General features: G+C 38.5%; 1 protein-coding gene across 2 annotated transcripts in view; it reads left to right on the plus strand.

Annotated features, from left to right (window-relative positions):
• dennd2da (DENN/MADD domain containing 2Da) overlaps positions 1-27,274 on the plus strand; it is a 46,936-nt gene that overhangs the window by 13,108 nt on the left and 6,554 nt on the right. The window contains exons 5-11 of one of the 2 annotated variants that reach the window (XM_084366981.1): positions 15,716-15,763; positions 16,199-16,291; positions 18,758-18,787; positions 19,024-19,199; positions 21,871-21,983; positions 22,082-22,151; positions 22,246-22,323. In XM_084366981.1, the coding sequence (XP_084223107.1) occupies positions 15,716-15,763; positions 16,199-16,291; positions 18,758-18,787; positions 19,024-19,199; positions 21,871-21,983; positions 22,082-22,151; positions 22,246-22,323 (608 nt within the window). The remainder of the gene's footprint in view (positions 1-15,715; positions 15,764-16,198; positions 16,292-18,757; positions 18,788-19,023; positions 19,200-21,870; positions 21,984-22,081; positions 22,152-22,245; positions 22,324-27,274) is intronic. The other variant, XM_084366982.1, reaches the window with a different exon arrangement.

Raw genomic sequence — 27,274 nt, forward strand, 5'->3', positions numbered from 1 at the left:
AACAGTACATGCTACAGTTTTGAGACTTTCACCAAACTGTAGCCCCAATACTGCTGAAACTTTAGTCCACTTAAACTCATTACAAATTATGAAGTCCAACACTCAGTTTTTTTCAAAACCTGTAAAACTTATAAAACCTATCTCCTCCCACAATTTTTGCCCAATTGTCACCAAACTTGCTAGAGAGCATCTTCAGACCGTCCTCCACAAAACTTGTTTCTCGGATTTTTAATTTATCAAAAATTAAGCCTACAGTGCATCAAAATGTTTGACTGTAAACAGTACTGTAAACATATACTATCAAATTCTTGCTAAATACATTTTCAATCTTCCTGAAAAAAATTGAGAATATTTTGCAGTCATGGTTGATGGAGTTTGGCAAATATCAGAATTTTATCTCAAAAAATTAATTTTTGAGAACATTTTGAATTCTGCTCTCATGGGAACGACTGGAGTCAATGTAAGAGTGGCATTTTTAAACATCAAATTTTCTCTTATGAAGCAAAACACTTTAAGTTAAAAACAAATCACCAACATTTCCATGCTGTCAAGATGCAATTTATGTATTATCAGATTTTTGTTCAGGTAACAGAATTTCTGACAGTTTGACCATTTTTGAAATCTGCCTTGACAACAGCTGCCCGGACAGTGACTCCCTGAGTCGACAAATGAGGCCACACAGCAGGCCCCACTTCCAGCCAATTAGCTCAGTGAGTTAGGAGCTGGTGCTTGGTGTCAGGGGTTGTGGGTTCAAGACCCAGCAAGGATGATGATGAGGATGACGACAGATCAAAATATGTCCTCAACATGAAACACAAGACAATTGTCCTGACAGTGGCATCACAGCAAGCCTCTAAATTAAATAAAAACAAATAGCTTGGACTGGACCATGGACGAAAGCTAACTAGATTTTGCACAAAGGTCCAGTCTCATGCCAGATTACCTCAGCTGTAAACCCAAGCCAATAGTCCTGATGGTGGTGCAAGTGGTGCAAGCGTCTAAAGTTCAAAACTTTGAAAAATCATAACAAATCAACCATACTTCATGCAGCTTCAGAATTCAATATTGAAGAAACTTTTGTACATTTAAACCTAATAAAAATCATGAAGTACATCGCTGTTTTTTTTCAAAAACTGTAAAACTTCTTGAACCTATTTCCTCTCTCCTCCTTTGATTTATGAAAAATTGAGCCTCAAAAAACTGAATTTTTCACAGCATTTAAAATGTTTCTTTCATGTGAACAATTGGAGTCAATGCAGTAATGACATAGCTAAACATCAGTTATTCACTTATGGAGCAAATCAATCATTTTTAAAAACAAATTACCAACATCTCCATGCTGTCTAGATGCAATATGTGTATTTTCAGATTTTTTTCCTAATAACTGAATTTTTTATTACTTTGTGTTTGTTTTGTGGTGATGTAATTCCAGTCCAAACATAGGTGGCGGTAATGTGCTTTAATGCTGATTGACACCCTCCATTTAAACTGAAGAAGGAGAATCACTTAAAGTTGATCCAGCTGAGAGTAGGAGACAGGATCAGTGATCTAGTTCAGTGAGTGGGAAACAAATATGTAAAAAAATCACAGCAAAACAAAGATTAAATCAAGAGAGCAGTATTTCAAACCAATCTTTTGGGGGGCATTTTTGCCTATATGGATAATACAGTGAGAGACAGGAAATGTGGAGGCAGAGATTTTTATTTTTACAGTGGTTACAAATATGCCTGCATGACAGTGTATAGCTTACTCACTTTGTGAAGCCTCACATGATCTGTCACTAGCCAGTTAACTAAGTGAGATAGAAGATGGACTTAGGTGTCAAAGGTTGTAAGTTCAAGCCTCAACTAATACAAAATGAACATTATGATGTCAACTGTCTGTCTTCCTGTTCTACACTTTGTTGCTCAGCCTCAGAGTTGCCTAAATTTGCCAAAAATAGCCCGGACCCGACCCATCGCTGCGCAGCAGCTATAATTTCATTTGTTTTCTCGAGATCTCGAGTTATTATCTTGAAATAACAACTGCCGTTTTCCTGAGATAACGGGATAATTTTCTTGAAATCTCGAGAAAACAAAACGATAGTGTAGTATATTAAATAATTGCAGCAAACATCATTCAGTGTAGCAATGTCAGAGGAGCAGGAGCATATTGATCACAGCGTCACATATCTTTTCAATCAAGGCCTGACACAGGCTGAAATAGCATTATGCCTTGCTATTACAGATAATATACACATTAGTGTGCATAATCTAAAAAGACAGTTAGCAAGGCTTCAGCTATATCGGGGGTGCAATCTAAGTGAGCCTGATGTCGTCATTAACTACATAGCTGACCAGCTATGTAGTTAATGACGAGATCTCGAATTAATTATATCGTTATCTTGGGAAAACAAAGTTTCGTTATCTCGAGATCTCGAGAAAATTATCCCGTTATCTCAGGAAAACGGCAGTTGTTATTTCAAAATAATAACTCGAGATCTTGAGAAAACAAATGAAATTAACTCGTTATCACGGGAAAACGGAGGGAAAAAAAATTTATTTATGCATGGCCCTTTAGGGCTTCCGTAAAGCAGACTATGGACATGGCTGTTTTATTTTTTTGTTTGTTTTGTTGTGAACTTGAATGTCATCTTCTGTGAAGAAGACTGCAGTTACAAAAGAGAAACTAGATGGCAGGTTATTTTGTTTAAGTTTCCAATTGACTGAAGATATAAGTTATTGCTACATTATGTTCTTAATAAATGTTTTTTTATTACCTTGCTAACAAAGGTCAGATATTATATTGCATAAAAGGCTAGTCTAAAAATGGCATAGCAACCTGTGCTTTAAAAAAATAAATGTAAAAATCGAGAATCGAATCGAATCGTGACCTTAGAATCGAAAATTGAATCGAATTGAGGATTTGGAGAATCGTGATCCCCTAATCTCAGGTGACCCAACACTTCCTGTGGACTGGGAGAAGTAGGCCTACATGAACCTAAAATCTGAGAGACAGGGCTGTAAAAACAGTGCATATATTTTATCCTAATATAAATACACAACATAATTTCTCACTTGAATACAGGTACAAGCAGAGGCTGCACACATTTCCAGCCTTTCTCCTGTGGTCCTGACTCTGGAGGTAATTTTCCATTTTGTCGTCTCTATTAAATCGCCACAAAATCTAATTAGGAGACTAAACTGAGCCAACAAGACACCGGATGAATAGTAAGATAAGAGAATAAAAGAATACAATGGAAATACACCGATACATTTTTAAGATGGAAAGACATATTGGTCCTTTTGTAAAAGAATAAGACCACAAAAAATAAGAACTGTATTTCAATACTAAGATGAAAGGTATACATCTGCTAACTCAGATTTTTAGATCAAAGAAATCATACACAGGTAAGGGCGTCACTTTGTGCTGAAAAGTGGTGGGGACAGGCACAAATTGGCTTCAACATATGTGATTAAGTAATGTGATGAGGAGATCCAATGAATAACAGTTTTCCTGTGCGTGTTGTAGGCCGTTGCTCAGCATTAGTTCACAGTGTCAGCAGACGCAGATGACATTTAACAGGTCCCTTGGAAAGTAAAAGCTGTTCTTGTCTGCACTTCCTCAAGGACTTTGTTGTTGTTGGCCTGTTGAGCTTCTGTCCTCTTGTTGACCTGGACAGTTAAACTGTGAGTCTGCTGCGGTGGTGGTGTCGCTGACCTACTCCAACAAATTTTCATATTCGTTGTGTTCGTGTTGGTTTGTCTTCGTCTAATTGTCTTTAACTTGTGTGCTGCAGTTGACTGATAACAGCATAGTGGCCGTTTTTCGCTCATGACTTGAACGCAGCACAGCCGCGGACCGCTCGGGCACGCTCCCAGCTGAGCTGTTTCACTCTGTGTAGCACGCGGACCGCGGTGAGCGCGAGCCTGGATGCTATGTCTGTACGGGAATGGAGACGATAAAGTTCTGCTGTCGTGTTACTGAGTACCCTTACAGAAACAGCTGAGAGTACTACAGTGTTTGTGGAGGAAAGCAGCAATGAGTGAAGCGGTAACGAGGAGAAGAAAGGGGCCCGGACTGACGAACTTTAGGAGCAGATGGAGTGAGTAGTGAACAACTGACACAGCCGAAGCTATCAACATTCATTTATTTACGTAGATTTGGACCAGTTGTGTGAAATTACGATTTAAAGCCCACGAAAAACAGTAAACCGTAACATATGGACATAAAATCTTACGTTACTACTGAACCGTGTTTTGTTTATTGACAAAGGTCTCTTACCGTCGCATACCTGTTGGAATGTGCAATGTTGACCTGTCTCGAGCAGGTTGTGCCTACTTGTATATCCGGGTTCCAGGTAGGAGTCAACCCTTAATGTAAATAGGAAGCTAGTCAGACTTAAAGTTAATAGTTTGCATTAGTCCTTAACATACGACCCTCCGTACTATGTTTTTGTAGTTGAATACTGTGGGCAAATGCATTGAAATAAAGTGCAGCATGGTGAAATGTAAACCTGCCGAATTGAATAAAGCACGCCAATGATTTGCGTTGTAGTCCTGCGATTAATGAATGCTACCTCAAACGACTAGGACGTCAACACGAATTCACTTATGAGGCTGCTGATTGACAGTTCGGTAGGCTAAGATTAATCGATTGGCGGCAGGTGCATATTTTAATTTAGATTGATGTATTCCCGTACCCTAATAAAACAAACTATTAACAACCGGTTCACTGTGTCTATTGGCTGTGACAAGTGGCACCTACTATACTTAAGCATGTTTCCTAACTTAATAACTAAGCGTTTTATTCCATCATCTCTTTGTTTTGTTTTTTATTAAACTGTAAAATTGGGAAAAAGCCTCAGGAACTGAGATTACAGTCCAAAAAAGCTCTCTTGTTGCAGCACGTTAGTAGGCTAATAACATCTTTTTAACACATCAAACTCCAGGCAAAGCATTAATGCAAGAATGTGGCCATTTATGAAACATAATTTAGAAGCTAAAAACTGCTATGTTTTGGCTATAACTTGTAAAGTAGATAAACAGGTAGGTTAACAGATTTTTTTTTTAAATCTGTAGGTTTGCAGGTTTTCTCACTGCAAATATCAGAGCAAGATTCAAGCAGTTTTAGTTGTGCTTTTGTGATGGCGCCATTCCTTTTCTTAAAGAACTGACTGGTGTTGAAACATGTTCAGGAGCCTCAGGGCACGAGGCTGTTAAACTTCCACCCACATCATAGCTGAACAACAGTAGCACAACTAGGCAAAGAGTGTAGGCTTAAACTCTGATATAGTTGTCTATATCAAGAATAAAAATGACACTTCAAGCTAGGATAATTTTGCTGTATGTTTTTTATGTTTTTCTGTGGCTAATTGAATTAATGCTGTGCAACAGCAAGCCATTGGGTGTGGAAACACTGCCATTGCTATTGACACAGTAGAACAACCATGCCCTTTCAACAGAAGTTGTGTATTGCAGACTTGAAGAAGCCTGTTGAATGAGAAGTGAAACGTCTTCAAGAAACTTAAACGAGTCCAGTTGCCTACGATACAGCACCTAGAATTGCAGACTTGAGGCTTTCGTGAAAGTTATTATCACAAACCTATCACGTGTCAAGCTTTTTAACTTGACACGTACATTTAATCAAATCAAATCAAATTTTATTTGTATAGCCCAAATTCACAAATCACAGTTTGCCTCAGAGGGCTTTACAATCTGTACAGAGACGACACCCTCTGTCCTTCGACCCTCGATTCGAGTGAGGAAAAACTTGCCCCAAAAAAAGCCCTTTTAACAGGGAAAAAAAAATGCGGAAGAGCCACAGAGGAGGGATCCCTCTCCCAGGACGGACAGACGTGCAATAGATGTTGCATGTACAGAGCAGATCAACGTTTAATGGATGATAAATATGAAATCCTCTTTGGCAGCAAACCAAACATTGCAGTGACAACCACAAACCAACAAGAATGCCGTTTGTGGTCAAGTGTAACCAGTTTTGTCTTAAACTGATTGACTTGAGTTTACAGCTCCAGTTTCTGTGTAGCGATTTTCTCTTCAACAGAAACAGAAATTCATTATCTTGTATCAAGAAAAATATAAATGGGCTTTTATTTCTATGTACACTAGCAAATAACTTTTTTAGAGCCTGACCAATATAGTTGTTGGCTGATATTATTGGCCAATAGTGATATATCACAGATATTTCAGTATCAAAATATATTGTCATATTGCCAATACGAAAACTCTAAAATTATTAAAAATGTTTAAACAATTGCAAATATTATTACATCTACATAAAATGTTTGAGAGGTTTGGCATAACATAAAAAAAAATGTATTGTATGAGACACAAAGTCACAGCTACTCTGGATAATCCACATGAGACACTGTCCTCAGTTTTCAAAAGGACTCTTTCTTTGATAAAAAGTCTTTGCAGATATCGACTTTCCCGGTCTTCTGCTGCTCCTGTCACTTATCTTCCAGAACTGCTCTTCGCTGCAAGAGTGTCTCTAGGCTCGTTATGTGGAGCAAACAGGCTGGCAGTCCGCAGGGCGGGCTCCTGCCAGCCGCTGCCACTGCATCAGCTCCTCCACTGGCTGTTTGCTTTTACAAACCTATTGCAAGAAAAACACAACATCAGCCCATTAACACGAGACAAACACTGAGCATACAATGAATAATAACGTGTCAGTTATGTTGACAATGATTTTTGTGGTCCTGGTCGTCTGCTGGACAACCAGAGGGAGTGAGATCGGTGGGGTCGGCAGCCGAGTGCCTGAGTGGCTGTCCTCCAATGCCACACCTCCCTGGGTGCCAGTTAAATTAAATTAAATTACATTAAATTAAATTAAACTAGAACTAAGCTTTAGGAGCTTTCCACCTTTACTCTCCTCTATGTTACGTTGCACTCGGGGATCGACGCTTCTCGACTGGCAGGACGGTGGCGAGCGGAGCAAGCTACTGCTAGCGTGAGTTGTTCAAAAACCTTCTTTTTAGTAAACTCTGTGTACACAAACAATGTTCTCGCTGCTTGTGTTCATGTGTAGAGACCCTGGTGATGCTACGAGCAAAGTTTCATGTTGTGTCGAGTCTTCTTAGTGTTTTAGAAATAGCAATTTTGATGCTACCATACAGCTGCCCCTAGCACGCCATTGAAAATGATTTTGACCCGAAAACGAAAATACGGTAAATCTTAAAAGTGGCTTTTTCGTCGTAATTATGCTTTTACACGAAGGTTTGACTCGGGTTCCTTCACAAAAAAAGCCTAGGTTGCATTTTGACGAAAGCTTCACTTTAAGAATTATTAGTGAAGGACATTGTATAAGTCATCTTTTTCTTAGGTTTTTTGAATATTGTGATAACTATCATATCGTCGACTATTTATTGTGATGATTTCGTACCGGGAGTTTTTGGTATTGTTGCATCCCTTTGCTTTACTACAAAATAAACTGAACAATTCAAGCCTAGAGGTAATTTGTTTTTTGAACATTCAAGCATGTAAACCTATTCTAGTAGATGCCTACAATAAAAGTGTGAATGTGAAAATGAACATAATATGGTCTCTAAGTTCCCCTAACATGAGATACCTTAACACTTCCAAGTAACACTGGAACTTGTGACTTTCACTTTTACTTGAGCCATTTTAGAAAAAGGTATCTTTCTGTTCCTTATCTCTCTCCTTTTATTTTGAGTTCCCTTTTTGCTGTGACATCTAAGAGTTCACATTTGTTGCTCTTTATTTATTTAATGTCATACTCAAGTCTTTTAAGTGAGCAGTATTTTGAAAAATGCAAATTAAAAAGTGAGAGATATCAGTCGATCACTGAACTGTTGTTCCCAAGTGAGGTTTACTGTCTCAAAGTTAGCCCTAAGATGAAGAGAATTTATTCTTTAAATTGTTTGGTCATGTTTTTTCCTTAAACTATTTATTTACCATCTGAAAGATGAGGTTGGCAGTATTTTTCTGTTGAAAGTTGACTTTTCCACATGACTTGAATGCAACACAAGAATTAAACTCATTTCGTCACAGTCTGAAGTAAACAAATGATTCAGCTGTTAGACTGCTAGTGCTGCAATATACACAAAGAATTAATAGGAAAACCAACCTGTGTAGCAAAACCTCTGTTGTTGACAACAGGGAGATGTTAATAATGGTTGCTCTAGGACATTACATTTGCCATTCAAATAAATGAGACTGTACTTTTACTGTTATTTACATCGGGCAGCTCTGGGTGGCTTAATCTGATAAAATAAAGATCATATGCTCGACAATGACCAGAGCCATGCAGAGAAATCATATATCTAATGTTAAAATATAAAGCACAGACATGATCAGAATGTAACCTTGTTTATTCTGCAGCTCTCTGTTCTGGAGCACCTACTATATGTGTCATATAAGTCCACATTGATATTTCTCCGGGGAGTCGCCGCCCATCACTGTTGAAAAGGAGCACATTTTTGTTTCTGCTTTTGTGTTGGCCAAGTGGTCTCAGTTGCTTTGTTGAAGCAGGTCAGTTTCGGGTAATTGTGTACCTGAGGGGTGTTTCAGAAAGTAGGATTGCTGATGTATGTCAAACCTACCACAGTAAACCAAGCCTGTATGCAGGATAGAGCACTGATACCTGACCCCACCCTGTTGGGTTATCAAATAAGTGATAAGTTATATCAAGTGATAACTGACAGGCTAATAAGCGATGATGGACCTTCTGTTTGTGGTGGGGCTATATGTTCTGTTAAGTGCTTGTTATTTTTGTGACAATGCTTTGAAGACATAGGCTATTTGATACCTGAGTATTGTTGCAGCAAACTTTCATATGGGATTTTGTGTAACAGGGTAAGACAAACTCAGTACTTCAGTTTACATTAACTGTATCAGGCTCAGTTTGGACGTTAAAAACACACACACATGCCTGCTGAGTTGGTGTTAGGCTGGGTTACTATTCTCTCAGACTTGTCTGGTTCAGACAGAAAAATGCAGCATGAGCCACACTGTAATGCAGGAAATTCTGTTTTATAAAGCACATTTAAATGAGTCTGATCTAAGTTGCCATTGAAATGTGACCTTCCACACAAGCTTGGTCCTGGTCAAGCAAGTTGTCAGGCATAGCTTCACGTCAGGCTTATCCTGCAATACAATCTGCCAGATTGAAACACAACGCTTTGTAAAAAAGAAAAAAAATCCTGCCAAGCAGTCCCTCAAAGCACATGTGACATTTAGCATAGTTTATTTTAGCACATGGGCTCATAACCTATGATTCAAAATTCAGACCTTTTTCAATTTCACAGTATCTGAGACCACGTTTAATGCACTGCAAAAAGTTGCTTTATCTGACCCGTTTGATTCAGTTACAAATGGACTCTAGTGCATTTTCCTGGTTAGTGTGGTTCATTTGGGCTGGAGTCAACGCTGTCGGGTGAACTGAAACAACCAGACCAAGACAGTTTGAAAAGGTGGGTCTCGGTCCACTTCCAAGCAGACTATACAGTTTGTTTGTGGTGTAAAGGCAGGGGGACCAACCACATGATTTTTGATAGAAGATATTTGATGTGAGCATTGTTTTAAAGGCTACATTTCTGAATTAACCCGTCTCCTGATTGTGAACTGTTCACTGCTTGTGTCCTCCTCAAGTCAATCAAAATGTGTGCTAGGGTGACCCTTTAATTAATTAAAGATTTTTAATGATTTGATCTTAGCAGTCGACTCTGGTCACTCGGCGGCCCTTGTTCTCCTCGACTTAACAGCTGCTTTCAACACAGTCGACCACAATATCGTCCTGTCCCACTTGGAGAGCTATGTTGGGATCAGGGGTACTGCTCTAAAATGGTTTAACTCCCACCTGACGGACAGGACTTTTTCAATTCACCTGGGAGATTATTCATCTGGATATGCTCTGCTCGTATGTGGTGTCCCCCTGGGTTCGGTTCTGGGCCCCACCCTATTTTCATTATGTATGTTGCCCCTAGGTTCTATATTCGAAAGGCATAATGTCTCCTTCCACTGTTTTGCTGATGATGTTCAGATATACATGCCCTTAAAAATCAAAAGCAACGGTGCATTGCAACCTCTGCTTGATTGTCTGGACAAAGTTAAGTTGCGGCTGTCCTCAAACTTTTTAAAATTAAATGAGAGCAAGACAGAAGTTATTGTGTTTGGCTCCCCGCTGCCATTGGGGGATGAACCTATCCTTGGGCCTTGTAGCACCCTATAATGTAATAATTTCCTGATAATGTAATAACGCCTGAAAATGTAATAAAATTTGCACTTAACTCGATTGAAAATGTAATAAAACCCAATAATGTAATAACTTCACCAATAATGTAATAAAATAATCTGACTGATATTGTAATAACATTTTTACCGATAATGTAATACCTTATTACATTATTGGGAATTTATTACATTTTCAGGAGTTTTTTTTTTCTTCAAAACTGATAATGTAATACTTGACAGATAATGTAATATTTCAGTCCAGAGTTCTACATTTTGTGTTTCGAGAATCTAAGAATGTTATATACACTGGATTTGAAACAACAGAATGACTATTGCTTCCCTATATGTACCTCTTCACTTCACAGATTTCCAACAAATCACTACCTCATGAAAACAACCACAAACCAACAAAATAACTTTCAGTAACACTTCATTTGAAGAGGGTATACATAAGCATTCATACTGTAACACCTGCATACACATTACATGACACCTGACATAAACATAGGCCTACATATCCACTTGTAAATGGTTATAAAATCACTTTCAATATCAAATGGACATCTTACTCTATGTCAAGTAGTAGGCATAGTGGTCAGCTGACATACTGTCATACTGATAGTATATTATGAGATTTACCTGTATAAATAAAGGTTAATAAAAATGTCAGCATCAAAATGACAAAACTTGATGACAACTGGCATCCTTTTTGGGGTTTATACAGGGTTTGAAGTTGTATGATGTTTCTATGATAGTACAATTCAAATTTGGTGAAAGTAATTGTCTAAAGGTATTACAACCATTTAAATCCTGTTTTATGAAGTGACGTCATTTCTGCAATGCCATCTGCTGGTAATGTCACTTGCCAGCAGATAGATTGTGTTCTACCTTGCAGGCCCTGCAAGGTAGAACATGATCAGTGTCTCTCTGATGACCGGCCAATAAAGACATATCTCCTTTTATGTGAACACTTGGTAAGTGAGTATGCAACGTTTCAGCATCAATACCTTCAGATTTCTGTAGGATACCAGAAAAAGTTTGATAATGGTAGAATAGTGTACTGTAGGCTTTAGACTAGTTTTTATTGTCCATGTGGCTACATGCTAGTTCTTACTGATGCTAACTTCTTGACACTTTAGCCAAGGCTTGGCTACTTCTCTAAATAGCTTAAGACAGGGGTTCCCCAGCATTTTTTCACTGTGGACCGTTCACGGGTGGACAATTTTTTTTTTCAAGTGAAAAAGTTGTTTTAGAAAAGACTAACATACGTTTACCTGTTTACATTACACATATAATATAAAAACGATTGCAGACAGTCACATGGTTTTCTGACATTTTTAATTCAATAATACATCTCTGTTACAACTAACCATAATATATCTCTGTAATCTCATTTTTGCTGCCGTCACCTCGGAAAACTCCTCGCTTCACAAAGATAATATATTTGTAATGGAAGCAGATTTTCAGTGCTTTTGTGGCCATCTCAGGATAATCTGCTTTAACCCAGAACGCAGGCAGAGTTTAAGTTTTCTGCGAAGTGATGAAGCAGTGCAGAGCCGGTCGCCACATTTAATATACACAGCGGGCTTGGAGCATGTGAATCACCTGTTGCAATGAACCCGTTATTTAAACAGGACTGGTTTTTCTTTTAAAGTGACTATGAGGAGTTTCTGAAAGCCAAGTGTTTTCACACTACATTTCCCATGAGCCTCTGTGCATACGGTAAAATTTTTGGACCGACGCAAGACGGACTAAAGTGAAAAACATTTGCCAAGAATGTTTTCATTAATCAAGAATGAAAGTCGGAGGTTCGAAGACGAACAGATACTGTCGTAGTTCCGACCATAAACGGTGATCTGGCGGCGTTATTCCCATGACCCGCCGGGCAGCGTCTGGGAAACCAAAACTAGGAAATGCTAGGCGAGCCGACCACTAAATAATAATATCAAAATAACTAGACAGACAAAACAATATATTTATTGAAAATGGACTCATTAACAAGTGGGTAACGTAGATTCATCCACATTAATATGAGACTCTTTTATTACCAAAAGCAAACTCCTCGGAGTCTCTCTAAAACAGCTTTCTTTTGTTGGCAGTCGTTGGGTCTTCTGTCATCTCATTATTGAGTCTTTCCCGGCGACGCTTGTTTTTTACTCTTTTACGCCTGTAGACTTGCCTGTCAATTGCGCAGTGCTGAGAAGAGGCACAGGCGGAAACAAACAATCATATATATTTTCATTCTTTTATTTGTATTTAATCTTTATTTATACAAGTAAATAGCATACAGTATACCAATATGACAGTATGTCAACTGGCCACTATGTCACTTGACATAGAGATGTCAATTTGACATTGAAATTGATTTAATAAACATTTATGAGTGGATTTGTAGGCCTATGTTTATGTCTGGTGTCATGTAATGTTTATGCAGGTGTTATGAATGCTTATGTATACTCTCTTCAAATGAAGTGTTACTGAAAGTTGCTTTGGTTTTGGTTTGTGGTTGTTTTCATGAGGTAGTGATTTGTTGGAAATATGTGAAGTGAAGAGGTACCTTTAGGGAAGAGTTACCTGGCGTCTCCAGTGCTACTCAGAAGCGTATATCTGAGCTGGAGTTCTGGGCTCCCAAGGAGGTAAGTCCATCACCCACTCAGGGACATGCAACAACATCCTGGTCTTACTGAGTATTTGCACATGAGCATATGGCTGTATGGTACTCGAGGTCTGCAGTTTAACCCAATAGTTATTCTGTTGTTTCAAATCCAGTGTATATAACATTCTTAGATTCTCAAAACACAAAATGTAGAGCTCTGGACTGAAGATGAACATATATATTACATTATCTGTCAAGTATTACATTATCAGTTTTGAAGAAAAAAAAAACTCCTGAAAATGTAATAAGGTATTACATTATCGGTAAAAATGTTATTACAATATCAGTCAGATTATTTTATTACATTATTGGTGAAGTTATTACATTATTGGGTTTTATTACATTTTCAATCGAGTTAAGTGCAAATTTTATTACATTTTCAGGCGTTATTACATTATCAGGAAATTATTACATTATAGGGTGCTACAGGCCTATCTCCTCAAATATGCTCAATACTGTGAAAAGTCTGGGAGTGCACCATGATAGTTATTTTAAATTTGGAAAACAAATTTCATCTGTGGTCAGCCCAAGCTTCTTCCAATTGAGATTAATAAGCAAAATAAAAGCCTACCTTCCCCCGGGTGACTTAGAGAAAGGGGTACATGCTTTTATTACAAACCGGCTGGACTACTGCAACGCTCTGTATGTGGGCCTAAACCAGTCCTCTATCCAACGTCTCCAGCTGGTCCAAAATGCGGCCGCTCGCCTTTTAACAGGCACCAGGAAAACTGAGCACATAACCCCAGTGTTGAGATCTCTCCACTGGCTTCCTGTGTGCCAGAGGATAAGTTTTAGAATTTCATTATTGACTTTCAAGGCCATGAATGGCTTGGCTCCCCCTTATCTAGGTGACCTGCTTGTTGCCCACACTCCGTGTAGAACATCACGGCCGACCGATTCCTCCTCAGCATACCAAAATCTAGGCTAAAAACAAGAGGTGATCGAGCCTTCGCGGTCGCTGCTCCAAAACTTTGGAATAACTCGCCATTCTGCATTAGAATAGCTCCAAATTTAGAACATTTTAAATCCCTGCTCAAAACCCACCTCTTCTCCCTGGCTTTTCATTTCACCAATATTTTGTTATGATACGCTAGTGCTATTCCCCTCTGAGTCCGGGGTTGCCTGTTATCAACATCCAGGGTCTGTAGGTTGACCTACTAACCTCTGACCTGGATGATGTCATCTCTGAGCGCCGCGCGCAGCCACAGCCACTCTGTGGCGGTCGGCTCGTTTAGCTGCAATTTGGCACTGCTATGGTTCGTTACTGCGTATTTCCAAATTGTCCGAACAAAATGACCAATTGGACGAAGTTCAGCTTTCACAGGCTTCCTCTTCGCAACCTGGACTTACTCAAGCTCTGGCTAGTTGCGCTGAAAATGGACCCGAATACTCAAGTGGAAGCAACCTACAAACCCCTGATGTTGATAACAGGCAACCCCGGACTCAAAGGGGAATAGCACCAGCTTATCATAAGTTTCGCGGCAGATAATGCGTGATATAGAGGCTGCACTTCGGTGCCCCAATCACTCGCATTATATCGATATACGCGGCGCTCCACTGGATCTAATTTCGTCCGAACGACTCCAAATGACACCAAAGTTATCTGGGTGAGTAAATTATCGTATTTTATGCTAGAAATAAGGTCCAGGTTGTAAAAAACGGCAATTCCCCCTTAAGAAAAAAATACCTGCATCCAAGCTGTTCCTCAATAGGTTTTTTTATTTTGTTGAAACAAAGTAAATACTTTCATATGTCTCTTTCTTATTCTGCATATGCTATTGCAATATTGGTTTTCATTTGTTTTTTGTTTTTTAACAAAAACAACCAAGTAAACAAAGTCAGTAACTAAACCCTGATCCTCTACCAAGGAGATGGGCTCGTTATCCGGGGCGATAAATTCAGTTACCTTCTCTGTAATATTTGTGTCCATGTCGCTGTCTCGAGAACATTTCTCTTTCCTTTTGAAAGTATCCGCGAGTGTTTGTTGCTTTGGTGCCTTTGCCTGTATTGCTTGAGTGAACTTGTGGTCCTTTGAGTGTTTGTTTTTTATGCGCTGTATCAAATGTGTAGTATTAAATGCAGCTCTTTCCAGCTCGCGAAACGGTCGTACTGCAGATGTTACATGTCGCCGTTGGACCGCTTTCGCTTTCTAATTTAAAATATTTCCACACTGCAGACATTTCATCCACAGGGTTGTCAGACTAATGTTACTAGCGCGTCTGCGTTCTTCCACAAATTGTGCTCCATTTACAACAGCTGACGTAAAAATAATCGGGCTTGGGTCCACATTCAAAAATGCTGATCCTGATCAGTGAAACAATGCCCATATCGGCCCCGATCCCGATCCCGCAGATCGGCTCGGGACATCCCTAGTTTATACACATCACAAGCATTAAAGTGCTAGTTTGAGTTTGATTTCCCCATGTGGGTCCTGATGATGCAGGGTGACAATTGAAAACTGTCCAATCAACAAGTTACCCATCGGCTTGTATAAGTTTACTCCTTTTGGTTAATTTGTAAAAAAGTCAGTGTGAACAGGAACCACACGGGAACTAAAATGTAACAGTGTATAATTTGGTTGAAATTGCTAGTAGTTGCAAACATAACTGATGATTTTTTACTGTATTTTATTGTCTTTATTGTTTTTCTTTTTCTTTTTATTTATTACTTGTTGTAAAGCACTTTGGTACACCGTAAGGATTGTCGTAAAGGGCTGTATAAATAAAGTACATTTACATTTACATTTACATAACATCAAGTGAGCATTTTTATATGTGATGTAGATAACAGTATTTAGTTAATGCAGCTTCTAATGGAAGGAGGCAGTCTCACAACTGTCTATTGACCCTACGTTCTCTCTGTTGTGTAGGTGAGCAGCCTAAAGCTAACCACATCCCTGATGTCACTGCGAAACATAGTGAGTACAGTAGCAGGAGTTACAAGGACTATCTTCTACATTATCCTTTTCCTTTTAACCATGTTATTTGTCATTTTATGTCTAACCACTCATAGAAGACAGAGTTTCGTTGGACTATTACTTTGATACCCTAAAAGGTGCCTCTAAAGTTTGTGGCTATTTCCTGTGCTGAGGAGCAGTTATTAAAATAGATTGCAATCACAAAAAATGCTTCAGAACATATCAAAACATTTGTAAACACTTGCAGCATAATCCACTTATTTGATCCTTACGCTCAGTATGAATGTTGGTGAAATAAATCTGAGTAGACTAGAGACAGCAGAGGTCTAATCAGCCAGAATTATACAGCAGCACTTGCCTTTAAACTAGCAGGGGAAGTTAATGTTGTGTGAAGGTTTAAGTATCGAGCAGCTGCTGGTTTTCTTTCTCCATCAGGCATCCCATCAGGTGATGATGTAGGTGAACAACAAGGGGCCCTCAAGAGGTTTAGTGCCATGTGGTCCTCCTTCCGCAGAGGCAAACGAGACAGTGAGTATGACATTACATTACATTAGCACATCAAAGGAACGTTTTTTTCAAATTAAAAGTACTTCCTCTTTCTCATTCACTTTTCACTTAATGCCCAGTCAGACCAGAAAGTGGCCCTGTGAAATTAATTTGTGCATCCTCATGAAAAAGGTAGAGCTGGATCTTTAGTCACTTTGTCATTAGGGGTCATTGGGGGTTACACGACTTCTGATATTTTCTAGTCACAAGGGGGGTGTAGAATTGCTGTTCTGCAGTCATACTGAACAGACCTTCAAAACTGTATTGAGCTGCTGTAGGTTGTTGTGATAAGAGTACTAATGCAGACCACAAAATCTCACTCCTTCTCAGAGACATGACATAGCCATGATACACACATTTTTCGATTCAGTGTGACCTGGGCTTTCGGATTAGATATCATTATCACTGATGTCCATCACAACTTCAGCAGATAATCTTGACCATGTCTACATTCCTACTGTAAATTGCATTGCAAATGTGTTGCTGCCAGATGATTTGTTGATAATATATTTGCCTGAGCAAGCAGTTGAACTGGTGTACTAATAAAGTGATTGATGAGTAGATATGCAGCTGTTTCAAATATGGATTATGATGGATGTCATTTGTTCTACACTGAAAGACCCCCGGCATGTTTTGTTTGTATTTTCCTCAGAGTACACAAACAGCTGTGTCAGTGTTAGGGTTGTGTTTTAAAGAGCATTTTTTTCCATTGAAGTCTTTCTTCATTTCAATGATCCAATATTGATTCATAAAATCTCAATTCATCTTTCAATATATGCCCTTTAAAAAAATATGAATTATAAATTAACTCCAATCCTCCAAGCACCAAATGTGGGTAGATTTTCTGTTGTTGCACAGTAGTTTGATTAAAAATTATTTTTTCCGTTTATATATTTATTTGTTTATTTGACAGGGACAGTGCACAGCTTCTTAGCTGTACCAGAGTTATCTAAAAGCTAATTTACATCTGCTGTCCCAATCATTCAATCAATTCAGGAAATCAGTGGCAATACCAATCTCTAGTCAGTGTGGCAGCAATCTCAAGAGCAGCTGAGCATCAGCTCCCTACTTCATGGATTAATGAAGGAACAAGTTTTTGCAGGTTGAACCTACTATATATCTGCATATCCCAAACCCTTTGTAAGGCGAATTAAGCTTAATGAATATTTATTCAGGTATTAAAGGAACAGTTTACCCAAAAAAGAAAATTATTGTTAAGAATGATATGTGCTATGACAGGCTAAACTTTGACCTGACTACTGGGGGGATATATACCAACGCCCACCCATGGATGGCGCCTATGATTGCAGCCTTCTCCTGAACAACTGAAGTGCATGGGGACTACTTAAAACCTAAAAACACAACTGAGTTTCCTAAGTTTTTGGAGGCCCCAAGATCTCAAATTGATTTTAAGATGAAATCTTCACTGTAGCAACTAAGCTAAAAGCAGTTTTAATTTTTTAGGTGAACTTTTGCTTTAAGGGTTAGGAGTTGGGTTTGAACCATCAGGCCTTAAACACACAGAGACAAGGCTGTCAACCTGAGCATTGAGAACCTCTTGCTGGGGTGCTTTTATTTGAGACAAAAAGGGAGGAATGCAGCAGAGAACACATGAGCAGGCTGGCAGCCTGTGAAGGAGACAGGGCTGTTTGTATGGAAGTGAATGATGGACTCTGAACAGAGCAGTACAGTCAACAGGAGACATGGCTTTGTAGGTCGCATCAGGGCAATGTCTGTGGGCAAACATTTGTTGCAGACAAAATAAATAATTATTTTAGTAGAATAACATGTTCAGTCCAAAGAGGAGATAAATATAATTATATTTAAGAGTCAGTGTCTTCCCAACAGTTTTCAATATCAGAAACAGCATAATTATTATCTGGAACGTAGACAAATATTATATGATAGTAACCTCATTGCAAAAATTGCTTCAACTTACTAACCACACTGTAACATAGTTACAAACTGCTGTGCTGTGTTTAATAACAGCAATTCCAGTCAAGATCAGTGGATGTTGACAGTCAGGAGTTAAAATCATAGAGTGTATCGTCTTCATTCATTCTAATTGTTTGCTTTCTGCTCAGGTTGCTGCCCATCATTCTCAGAACATTTTAAAAGTATTTGATTGTTTTTATTTGAGTTGTGACTGTCATCAACATATGTCTGGGCAGGAGAAATTATGTTACAGTTGAGAAAATGTTCAACATTTGGTAAATGCTTAGCTTGTGCTAAGCTACGCTAGCAATGTTGCAACTCCAGCTCTGTTCTTAACACACAGGCATGAGATGGAGATCCACCTGAACATATCACTCTCTGAAAGAAAGAGTTAAACCATTCCTTGAAAAAGCAAGCAGAAAAAATTTGTTTGTTTCCCTTTTATTGAGGGTATTCTTGACAATGATTCAACACATCTGAATGTCACATTGCTCTGTCCACCTTCTCATCCAGTACCCATGCAGTACTTTTTCTCGCCTCCAGGTAAGATTTTCTGTCTTTCAGACCATATTTATTTACCTTTCTGGTCTCTACAGCAGTGAGTGTAAAGTCACAGGCCTGTAACCAGGCAAGGTGGAAAGGCATTGCACTACTGTGATGTGAGCCATCACAGTTCAGGGACCAATTGCTGATCTAATGAGGCCTGTAAACCTTTCCATCTGGATCCAAGGGTTAACCCTGCATGCTAAAGCATAATGTATTTCTACATCTTGGTGTAGGAGTCAAAGACACTGAGCCAACAGAGCCGCTAGGCCCAATCGTGGCAAACGAGACATCCAGACAGCACCGCTACGTCAGCGGTCAGTACTTCTTTGAGTATCTGGTGGTGGTCAGTCTCAAGAAGGCCAAGGGCACCAGCAGCTACGAACCTCAGATCACCTACCAGTTTCCCAAGGTCAGTTTCATGATAGACTGCAAACATATTCAGTAGGTCAGCCTTACAAAGTAAACCTGGAGTGTTTTTTGAGTGAGACAGATGACAGTTATGCACATACACTTGTTAGTCTAATATACGTTTATTGCCACAGTTACACAGGTTGATTGATGTTGGAGGAAATGGTAGTTTAAACTACTATAAACAACATTAAAATGGAATGCATGACAGAAGGCAGACTTCAGGCCTAACTATTGTACTGTATAAATGTAAACTCTATGTGACCTTTTGACGTATTAGAAGAACACAGAACATGAACATGAAACACAGATCCTGTCAGTGAGTCTGGAGTTAAATAATCAATGAAGAGATACACATATCGTTTCTGCTGCTGGAGGATTGCAGAAGGTAATGTCATTAATATTTTCCTCATTAAATCACCCCTCCAGGCACTTTTTCTTCCTGTCTAACGGTCAATGTTCCTCCTCAAACTTTTTGGGGTATGGATAATAGTCATACATAATTGTTACCATCAACTGCTGTACTGGCAAGGTCAACATCATTGGCATGGATTAGAGATAGTTTTCCATGGTTATTGAGTAACTGCAGAGTTTATTCATGGTCAAACTGTGACCTGTACTGTACATTTACTGCAACTAAACAACTTCTCTGCTAAACTTTCCCCTCTGCTCCAGTCGCTAACACTGGTCTCCTCCTTCTCCTCCTCCTCAGCTAAATATCAGTGTGTTTCTCATATGCAGTCAAACACTTGTTAAAGGGATAGATAATTGTGAAACAGCAGGGGCAGAGCGGTTTGCCACTGTTTGATAGCAATGCACCAGGTCCTGGCACACCTGGCTCTCAAAGGGAATGGGTGATGACACTGATTGGTTTAATTTGTTTAATTAATTAATGTTATGCCCAAATCATACCCATGACTTCGTCACAGATATATAATTTACTAAATACTAAGAAAACAGCAGACTTTACTCAGGAACAGTCTTGTCAGCAGAAGGCTGTCATGTGTCTTAGAGGCTGAGTAGCAGTTTCTAAACCACTTCTCTTGAGGAGAAACAAGGTTAAACACTTGGTCTGGGCTCAGAAATGCGAAATTTCATTGTTGATGACTGGAAAAAAGTCCTTGTAACGCCCGCCATGTCCACAAACGTAATAAACCACAAACGTAATAAAAATCTGCAGCATTTAATGTGGTAAACCCACAAATGTAATACATTTTCCACAAACGTAATAGCCGCTGCCTACTACAAACGTAACACGCTATTTCCCACAAATGTAAGCTTTTGGGATGCCATATATTTGCATATTTCTTGATTCTAGAAGTTTTAATGAGGGAAAAGGATTTTAACAAGATAGGGGCCTACTTTAAGTTTTTGTGTGTGAAAAACTATATCAGTCACATTATTATTCAAAGAAAAGTATTTATAGACTACACCTTGAAACATGTCTAGAAGGAGTCTTTAATGATTGCATTTTGTTATTTATTTACATCACAAATTGATAACTTAATTGTGATAATGTTCAAAGTTAGTATTATTATTATCATTATTATTATTATTATTATTATAACTACGCATAAAAAAACACACATGTGATAGCGGAGCGGAGAGTCAGCAGCTGGATTTTGCACCCACGGTCAGTAGTTTTAGTAGGTGTATAGGCAAACAAACAAACAAACAACAACCACAACGACCATTATTCATTGTATTATTACATTTGTGGGAAGTTATTACAATAAAAATGTTCACGTCCCCACAAATGTAATAAATCCCTGCAAACGTAATAATTATTACATTTGTGGGAAATCACGTTACATTTGTAGTAGGCAGCGGCTATAACGTTTGTGGAAAATGTATTACATTGTTACATTAAATGCTGCAGATATTTATTATGTTTGTGGTTTATTACGTTTGTGGACATTATTAAATTGGCGGGCGTTACAGTCCTATTTACAGATTTATTCAAGGTTGAGATTTATATTTACAGACATACCATTTCAAAAATGAATACATAGAAAATATGAATAGAACTTTATTTTTTTATCCAATTTGACCGTCAGTCCTAACTGAAATAGATCACAAATATCAGCAAATTTGCTTGAAATTGCCTCGCTTGACATTTATGTGTATTGGCTATTTGTGCAGTAAAAAAAACTGTTAAGTTGCATGTACAGTAGCTGCTGGGAAGTAACAGCATCCTCAGATTGGTGCATGTATGTACATACAAGCCCATACACACATTTTAGGCTGCATCAGAGGCATTTCCCATACAGGTATAGGTTTTCTGAACACCATTACTACTGTTGCAACCTGGTTTTCACAGTGTTTCACAGCATTGCTGTAAAAATACAGTGTGGAGATTTTGACTGCATGTAGTGCTGCATGAGTGCAACAAATGAAGACTGCAAGCTGACATTGATACTACAGGACACAGAATTTGAGAGCTATTGACATAGCATTATTGGCTCTTACTTTTGTCATTACCAAGTCCAAAAACAATTATACAAGATATCAACTTGTCATTCAGTAAATAATTTGTCCAAAAGTGTAAAATAAGATACAGCCACTTGGACTGGATTTCCGAGAGAGAGAGAGAGAGAGAGAGAGAGAGAGCCTGTGTGTGTGAAAACACTGATTATTTTAAAGAACAGAGGTGTGTGTTTGTTAACCTTCAGAGAGATGGGATGGCGAGATTTCAGAAGGAGGAGGAGGAGAAGACGCTTAAGGCAATCACTCTCTTTTGTTTCCCAGAGGGCATCAACTGGGCTCCTCTTACAGAATACCACAGGTACAGCTGGTTTATCACTTTAATGTTCCTGTATTTAGGGTTCAGTGTATTGTACATCACTATACATCTCGTTGTGAGTTTGACTTGTCTAATTCCAGTGAGACCTTCTCCTTTGTTCTGACTGAGATTGATGGCAGCAGACGAAATGGATACTGCAGGAGGTTACTGGTCAGTAGGCTGAAGGTGTCTTTACTGTGTCATTATTTGATCTCATTTTCTTATGTTTATTAAATATTCTCTCCTTACAATCTCCAATCTGCAGCCTGGAGGGAAAGGAGCCCGACCGCCTGAGGCTTACTGTATCATCAGCTCGCTGGCTTGTTTCGGCCTCTTCTCCAAGGTGAGTTCAACTGAACATTTGCTAAAGAGTGAATCTTTTTGAGTGTCCTTTTTTTAATGCAGCTCAAATTAGCTGTCTTTCTCTACAAACATATGGATTTCCAAAATATCAAATTGTGAATTATATCAAATAGGTGTAAGTTGTTTGTGGGCTGACCTTGACTCCAAGAAATGCCTTTCAGCCATTCAGTTCTCCGCCTCTCTTTCTTTATGTATCACCTGATTCAATCGTTCTGGACAGTGCGTTTCCAAATATGGAGTCTGTCCTTGATCACCAATGATATTTTACTTCACAGGTTCAATACTTGGTACAGTACTTGGCTAATGGAGTCAGATCAGTCTCATAAATAACAAATGCACAGAGAAAGACTCACAAATGTGTTTTGTGATTAATATATAAATGACTCTCCACACACAAATATATTTCAATGAACACACAAAACGTTTTCAATATATATAAATGTAAAAAAGTTTCACAAATATTTTTCTGATCCACACATAAATGTTTCATGATTAAAAATGTAATATAAATCCACATATATATGTATTTAAAAGTATAAATAAAAATATATTTATATGTTGTTACATTCATATACAAACTGTTGAACTTGCATTTAAAAATCGTTTTTCATTTGTAAACTTGTCTCTATTTGTGTGTGAAGATTTTTGAGACTCCCCTGACCTCAGCCGATGCACGAATACATTTTTTTTTCCAGATGGAACTGTCTGCAGCCAATGAGCTGTCGCCCTCATTTTCAGCCAATCACATGAGCTTAGCCCCACGAGGGGACAGTTACGCCCATTACATTTCATCTGCGCATTTTGCGGAGTCTGGACCACGTGACCATGGACATATAAACTGACAAGTGACGGGTCAGAGGTCAGCTTCAAGATGGCGCCAGGAAGCAATTCTGCAGATTCAACTGTAAGTAAAGGCGTCTTGGCGTGCTTGATTAAATATTTTTTTGAGTTATGAAACATTGATAAGTTCGTGATGTGGCATCATGTGTGTATTATACATTATGTGGCATTTTTATACTGTCATTTGCTAACTAGTTAGCCATACAATGCTAATAGACAACCAAGGATCATTAGCGAATTTATCTGCCGCAATATAACACTAGAAAGTAACATAAGACATTGACGACATAACGGTATCGGTAATTTGCTTGCTAATATCTTGCCTGTTTAAACATCCAATACAAATAGGTTGCTAGCAAACCATGAGTAAATAGTAGCTCACGAAATTGGATTCAATGATGTATTGTCACAAGACTCCATCAAACCTTAGCCAGTACAGTACTGACTGTAATAGACATACATCTTTGAATCCAATTTTGTGAGCTACTATTTACTCATTATGGTTTGATCTTTGGCTGTCTCTTAGCATTGTATGGCTAACTAGTTAGCAAATGATAGTAGAAAAAAGGCACATAATGTATAATACACACATGGTGCCACATCACGAACTTATCAGTGTTTCATAAATCAAAATATATTTAATCAAGCACGCCAAGATGCCTTTACTTACACTTGAATCTGCAGAATTGCTTCCTGACGCCATCTTGAAGCTGACCTCTGACCCGTCACTTGTCAGTTTATATGTCCATGGCAGGGGCAGTCCTAGACCATTTGGTGCCCTAGGCGAGCTTTACTGATAGCGCCCCATCCCCACAAGAAAAGACCTCATGTCCAAAGAATTGCACATTTATTTAAACAATGATAATCCAAACAATATGTGCAAATTAATAAACCTGTTCAATAATAAATACACAAAAAATAAACATATTTTTAACAGTAGTGCAACATCTGAGAACAAAAAGTGCACACTAAAGAATCAAAACAAAAAATTGTGTATGCTGGAAGTGTAAAGAAAAGGCATTTATCATTTTCAAGACTTTATTCAAACAAGTTAGAGATAATGCAAAACGAGTAAATACAGAACAGCAAATAAATAGGTGTCAGGCAGAGTTCCAGCACTTGATGCGATTGCTCCAAACGTAGTCATTGATTTCTGGCCTCTAAAGCAACAGATGAGAAACATGATTAGATATTTTTATGGAACAGAGCTTGACTGTCCTCAGCATACTGTGAACATATACACTTTCAATGGTCAGTACTTTAGACATTCCTGGACAAAACTGTACAGATGTCCCAGTTTAGATAACATTTTTTGAAGCACCAGCTCTTTATCTTTCTTTACATGTTTCTACTTACTGTGTTTATTGTTATGCACCAAAACACAAATTCAAATGGTGAAAAGCTACTTGGCAAAAAATGTGATTCTGATTATTGTGTGTCCAAGTTACATGCCTGGTCAATATACTGTACAAACACAAATAGTTGTAGGTGGTGTTTATCAGGAAAAAATGATGATGTAGCAGGCCCACCACTAATCTTGATGTTTTAGCTTTTCCATATCTAATGTTACCATAACCAGCTGCTGCTAGCTAACCAGCAATGAGTTACAACATCAAAACACACTTTCAAAACAATGTCTGAATGCTAACAAAGCTAGATTGACAGCTATCAGTGCTAGCAATGGCCATGTTTGTTGTTTACGTTTAATATGATAATATTAGGTGTCTACTTACAGGTGAATGAGACATGAGGTAGCTACTTGTCGTTAGAGGTTATGATGAAAACGATGCACTGATACTCTCCTCCTCACCGCTCGTGAGGACTCGGACTCCGACGGTGTGCGGGGGCGGAGTTTACTGGCTGGATACTTTCAAATCTGGCCTGGGCTTGACGGTTTTCCAACTTACCGACCCCAGCTTTAAGTTTAATTTATTTTTCATGTCAAAGTATTGTTGTAGATAGAGGGATGGCAAAAACTGTTGAAAAATAAATTGACATTATAATTTTAATTATAATTTTTTCTCACCGCATATTTGGTGCCCCTCACTAGGTCCCGTCTGCAGCCTGCAGAAAGGGGCGGGACTAAAGGTCGATTTGTGATTGGCTGGAATTCTATTGTGGGCATGGCTAATGGTCGCCAGTGATTGACTGAAATTCAAATGTGGACGTGGCTAAAGGAAGGAGGAATGAGGAACTTGTTTACATTTAGGGACTCACCGTGATATAGCCTGCACGTCCAACCGCCGTAATTTAACTAAGATAAAATATATGAACAAAACATAATGTGACACTTCTGTTTCACATGTCCTCTTAGTACACTTCAACAGCAGCAAATCTCTTCTATTTCTTCTTTTTCTTTCTCTTTTATGCGGTCAGTCCCTAAATGTAAACAAGCTGGTGGATGCTAATGTGCTAACATCTAGGTGACCAACGTCCTCTTTTGCCCCCCGGACATGTCCACTTTTTACATCCTGTCCGGGGCGTCCGGGCAGGTTTTATAAATTCATGAAATTCATGAAATTCAATGAAACCCTTCATTGTTTTTCATGGGACCATTAAACATACTTGACTGACACTTTGCACAGAATAAAACTTTTGTATTTTGTTGAGTCTCGGATATAAGCCTACCGGTATGGAACGGCGAATAATATACACGAAGAAGAGCAACTTCCGGTTGGGAGTTCCGGTATGGATGGAATATTCGAATTTCAGCCAATCACTGGCAACCTTTAGCCACGCCCACCATTGAATTAGAGTCAATCACAAATCAACCTTTAGTTCCACCCCTTTCTGCAGGCTGCAGACGGGTATGCTTCCACTAGGTGGCGCCCTAGGCAAGCGCGTATGTCGCCTGTAGGAAGGACTGCCACTGGTCTATGGTCACGTGGTCCAGACTCCGCAAAATGCGCAGATGAAATGTAATGGGCATAACCGTCCCATCGTGTGGCTAAGCTCATGTGATTGGCTGAAAATGAGGGCGACAGCTCATTGGCTGAAGGCAGTTCCATCTGAAAAAAAATGCATTTGTGCATCAGCTGAGGTCAGGGGAGTCTCAAAAATCTTCACACACAAATAGAGACAAGTTTACAAATGAAAAACGATTTTTAAATGCAAGTTCAACAGTTTGTATATGAATGTAACAACATATAAATATATTTTTTACGAAAATTACAAATACTTTTAAATACATATATATGTGGATTTATATTGCATTTTTAATCATGAAACATTTATGTGTGGATCAGAAAAATATTTGTGAAACTTTTTTACATTTATATATATTGAAAACTTTTTGTGTGTGCATTGAAATATATTTGTGTGTGGAGAGTCATTTATATATAAATCACAAAACACATTTGTGAGTCTTTCTCTGTGCATTTGTTATTTATGAGACTAATCTGACTCCATACTTGGCTAGTAGGGCATCAGAAAATGGTGTCTTGGTACAGTAAATATATGAAATGTGGACTACAGACATTGAGAAACAATAACAGTGTGTGCTATTGCCTTGCCCTTATTCTTTAATGTCATTAAACAGAAATGGATGTCAATGGTCAAACATTTACATACCTGTGATAGACACTTAATCAATAGCAATAAGAACAATAAGGTATTGTTACTGCGTTCCTTCTCTGACAAAGGCCATACTTTGAGTTAAAATTGCAGTTTTCTGTTCGAAGGGCAGACTTCACAACTGCTGTCCGTTGCACTTTTGATGACAATGAAACAATCTCCCTTTTCTTAACCGCAAAATATTAGTTTAAGTTGAAACCTTTTAACCCAGAGGAAATGGCTTTTTACCCCATTTTCTAAGAACATTTGATCGTATTATAATAAGACATCACCTTGTTTTCTGATCTACATCTTTTTATAAATTCAACACGTTTTCCTGTTGTCTGGGTAAGTATAATATACATTTCACAGCACTTGTTCTGTCAGTACAACAGATGATGTCATACTCACCACTCTGCTGGTTTGAGGTTTATATTCATTTATTTCCACTTTTTCAGCCACTGTAATTAGCATCACTGAAACTCAATGCATGCAAAGCATTTTAGTGGCTTATGGGGTGAAAGTGTTCTCAGCAGATT

Source organism: Pagrus pagrus (assembly GCF_965226575.1).
Source record: "Pagrus pagrus genome assembly, chromosome: 11".
In the NCBI taxonomy this organism is placed as follows: Eukaryota; Metazoa; Chordata; class Actinopteri; order Spariformes; family Sparidae; genus Pagrus; species Pagrus pagrus.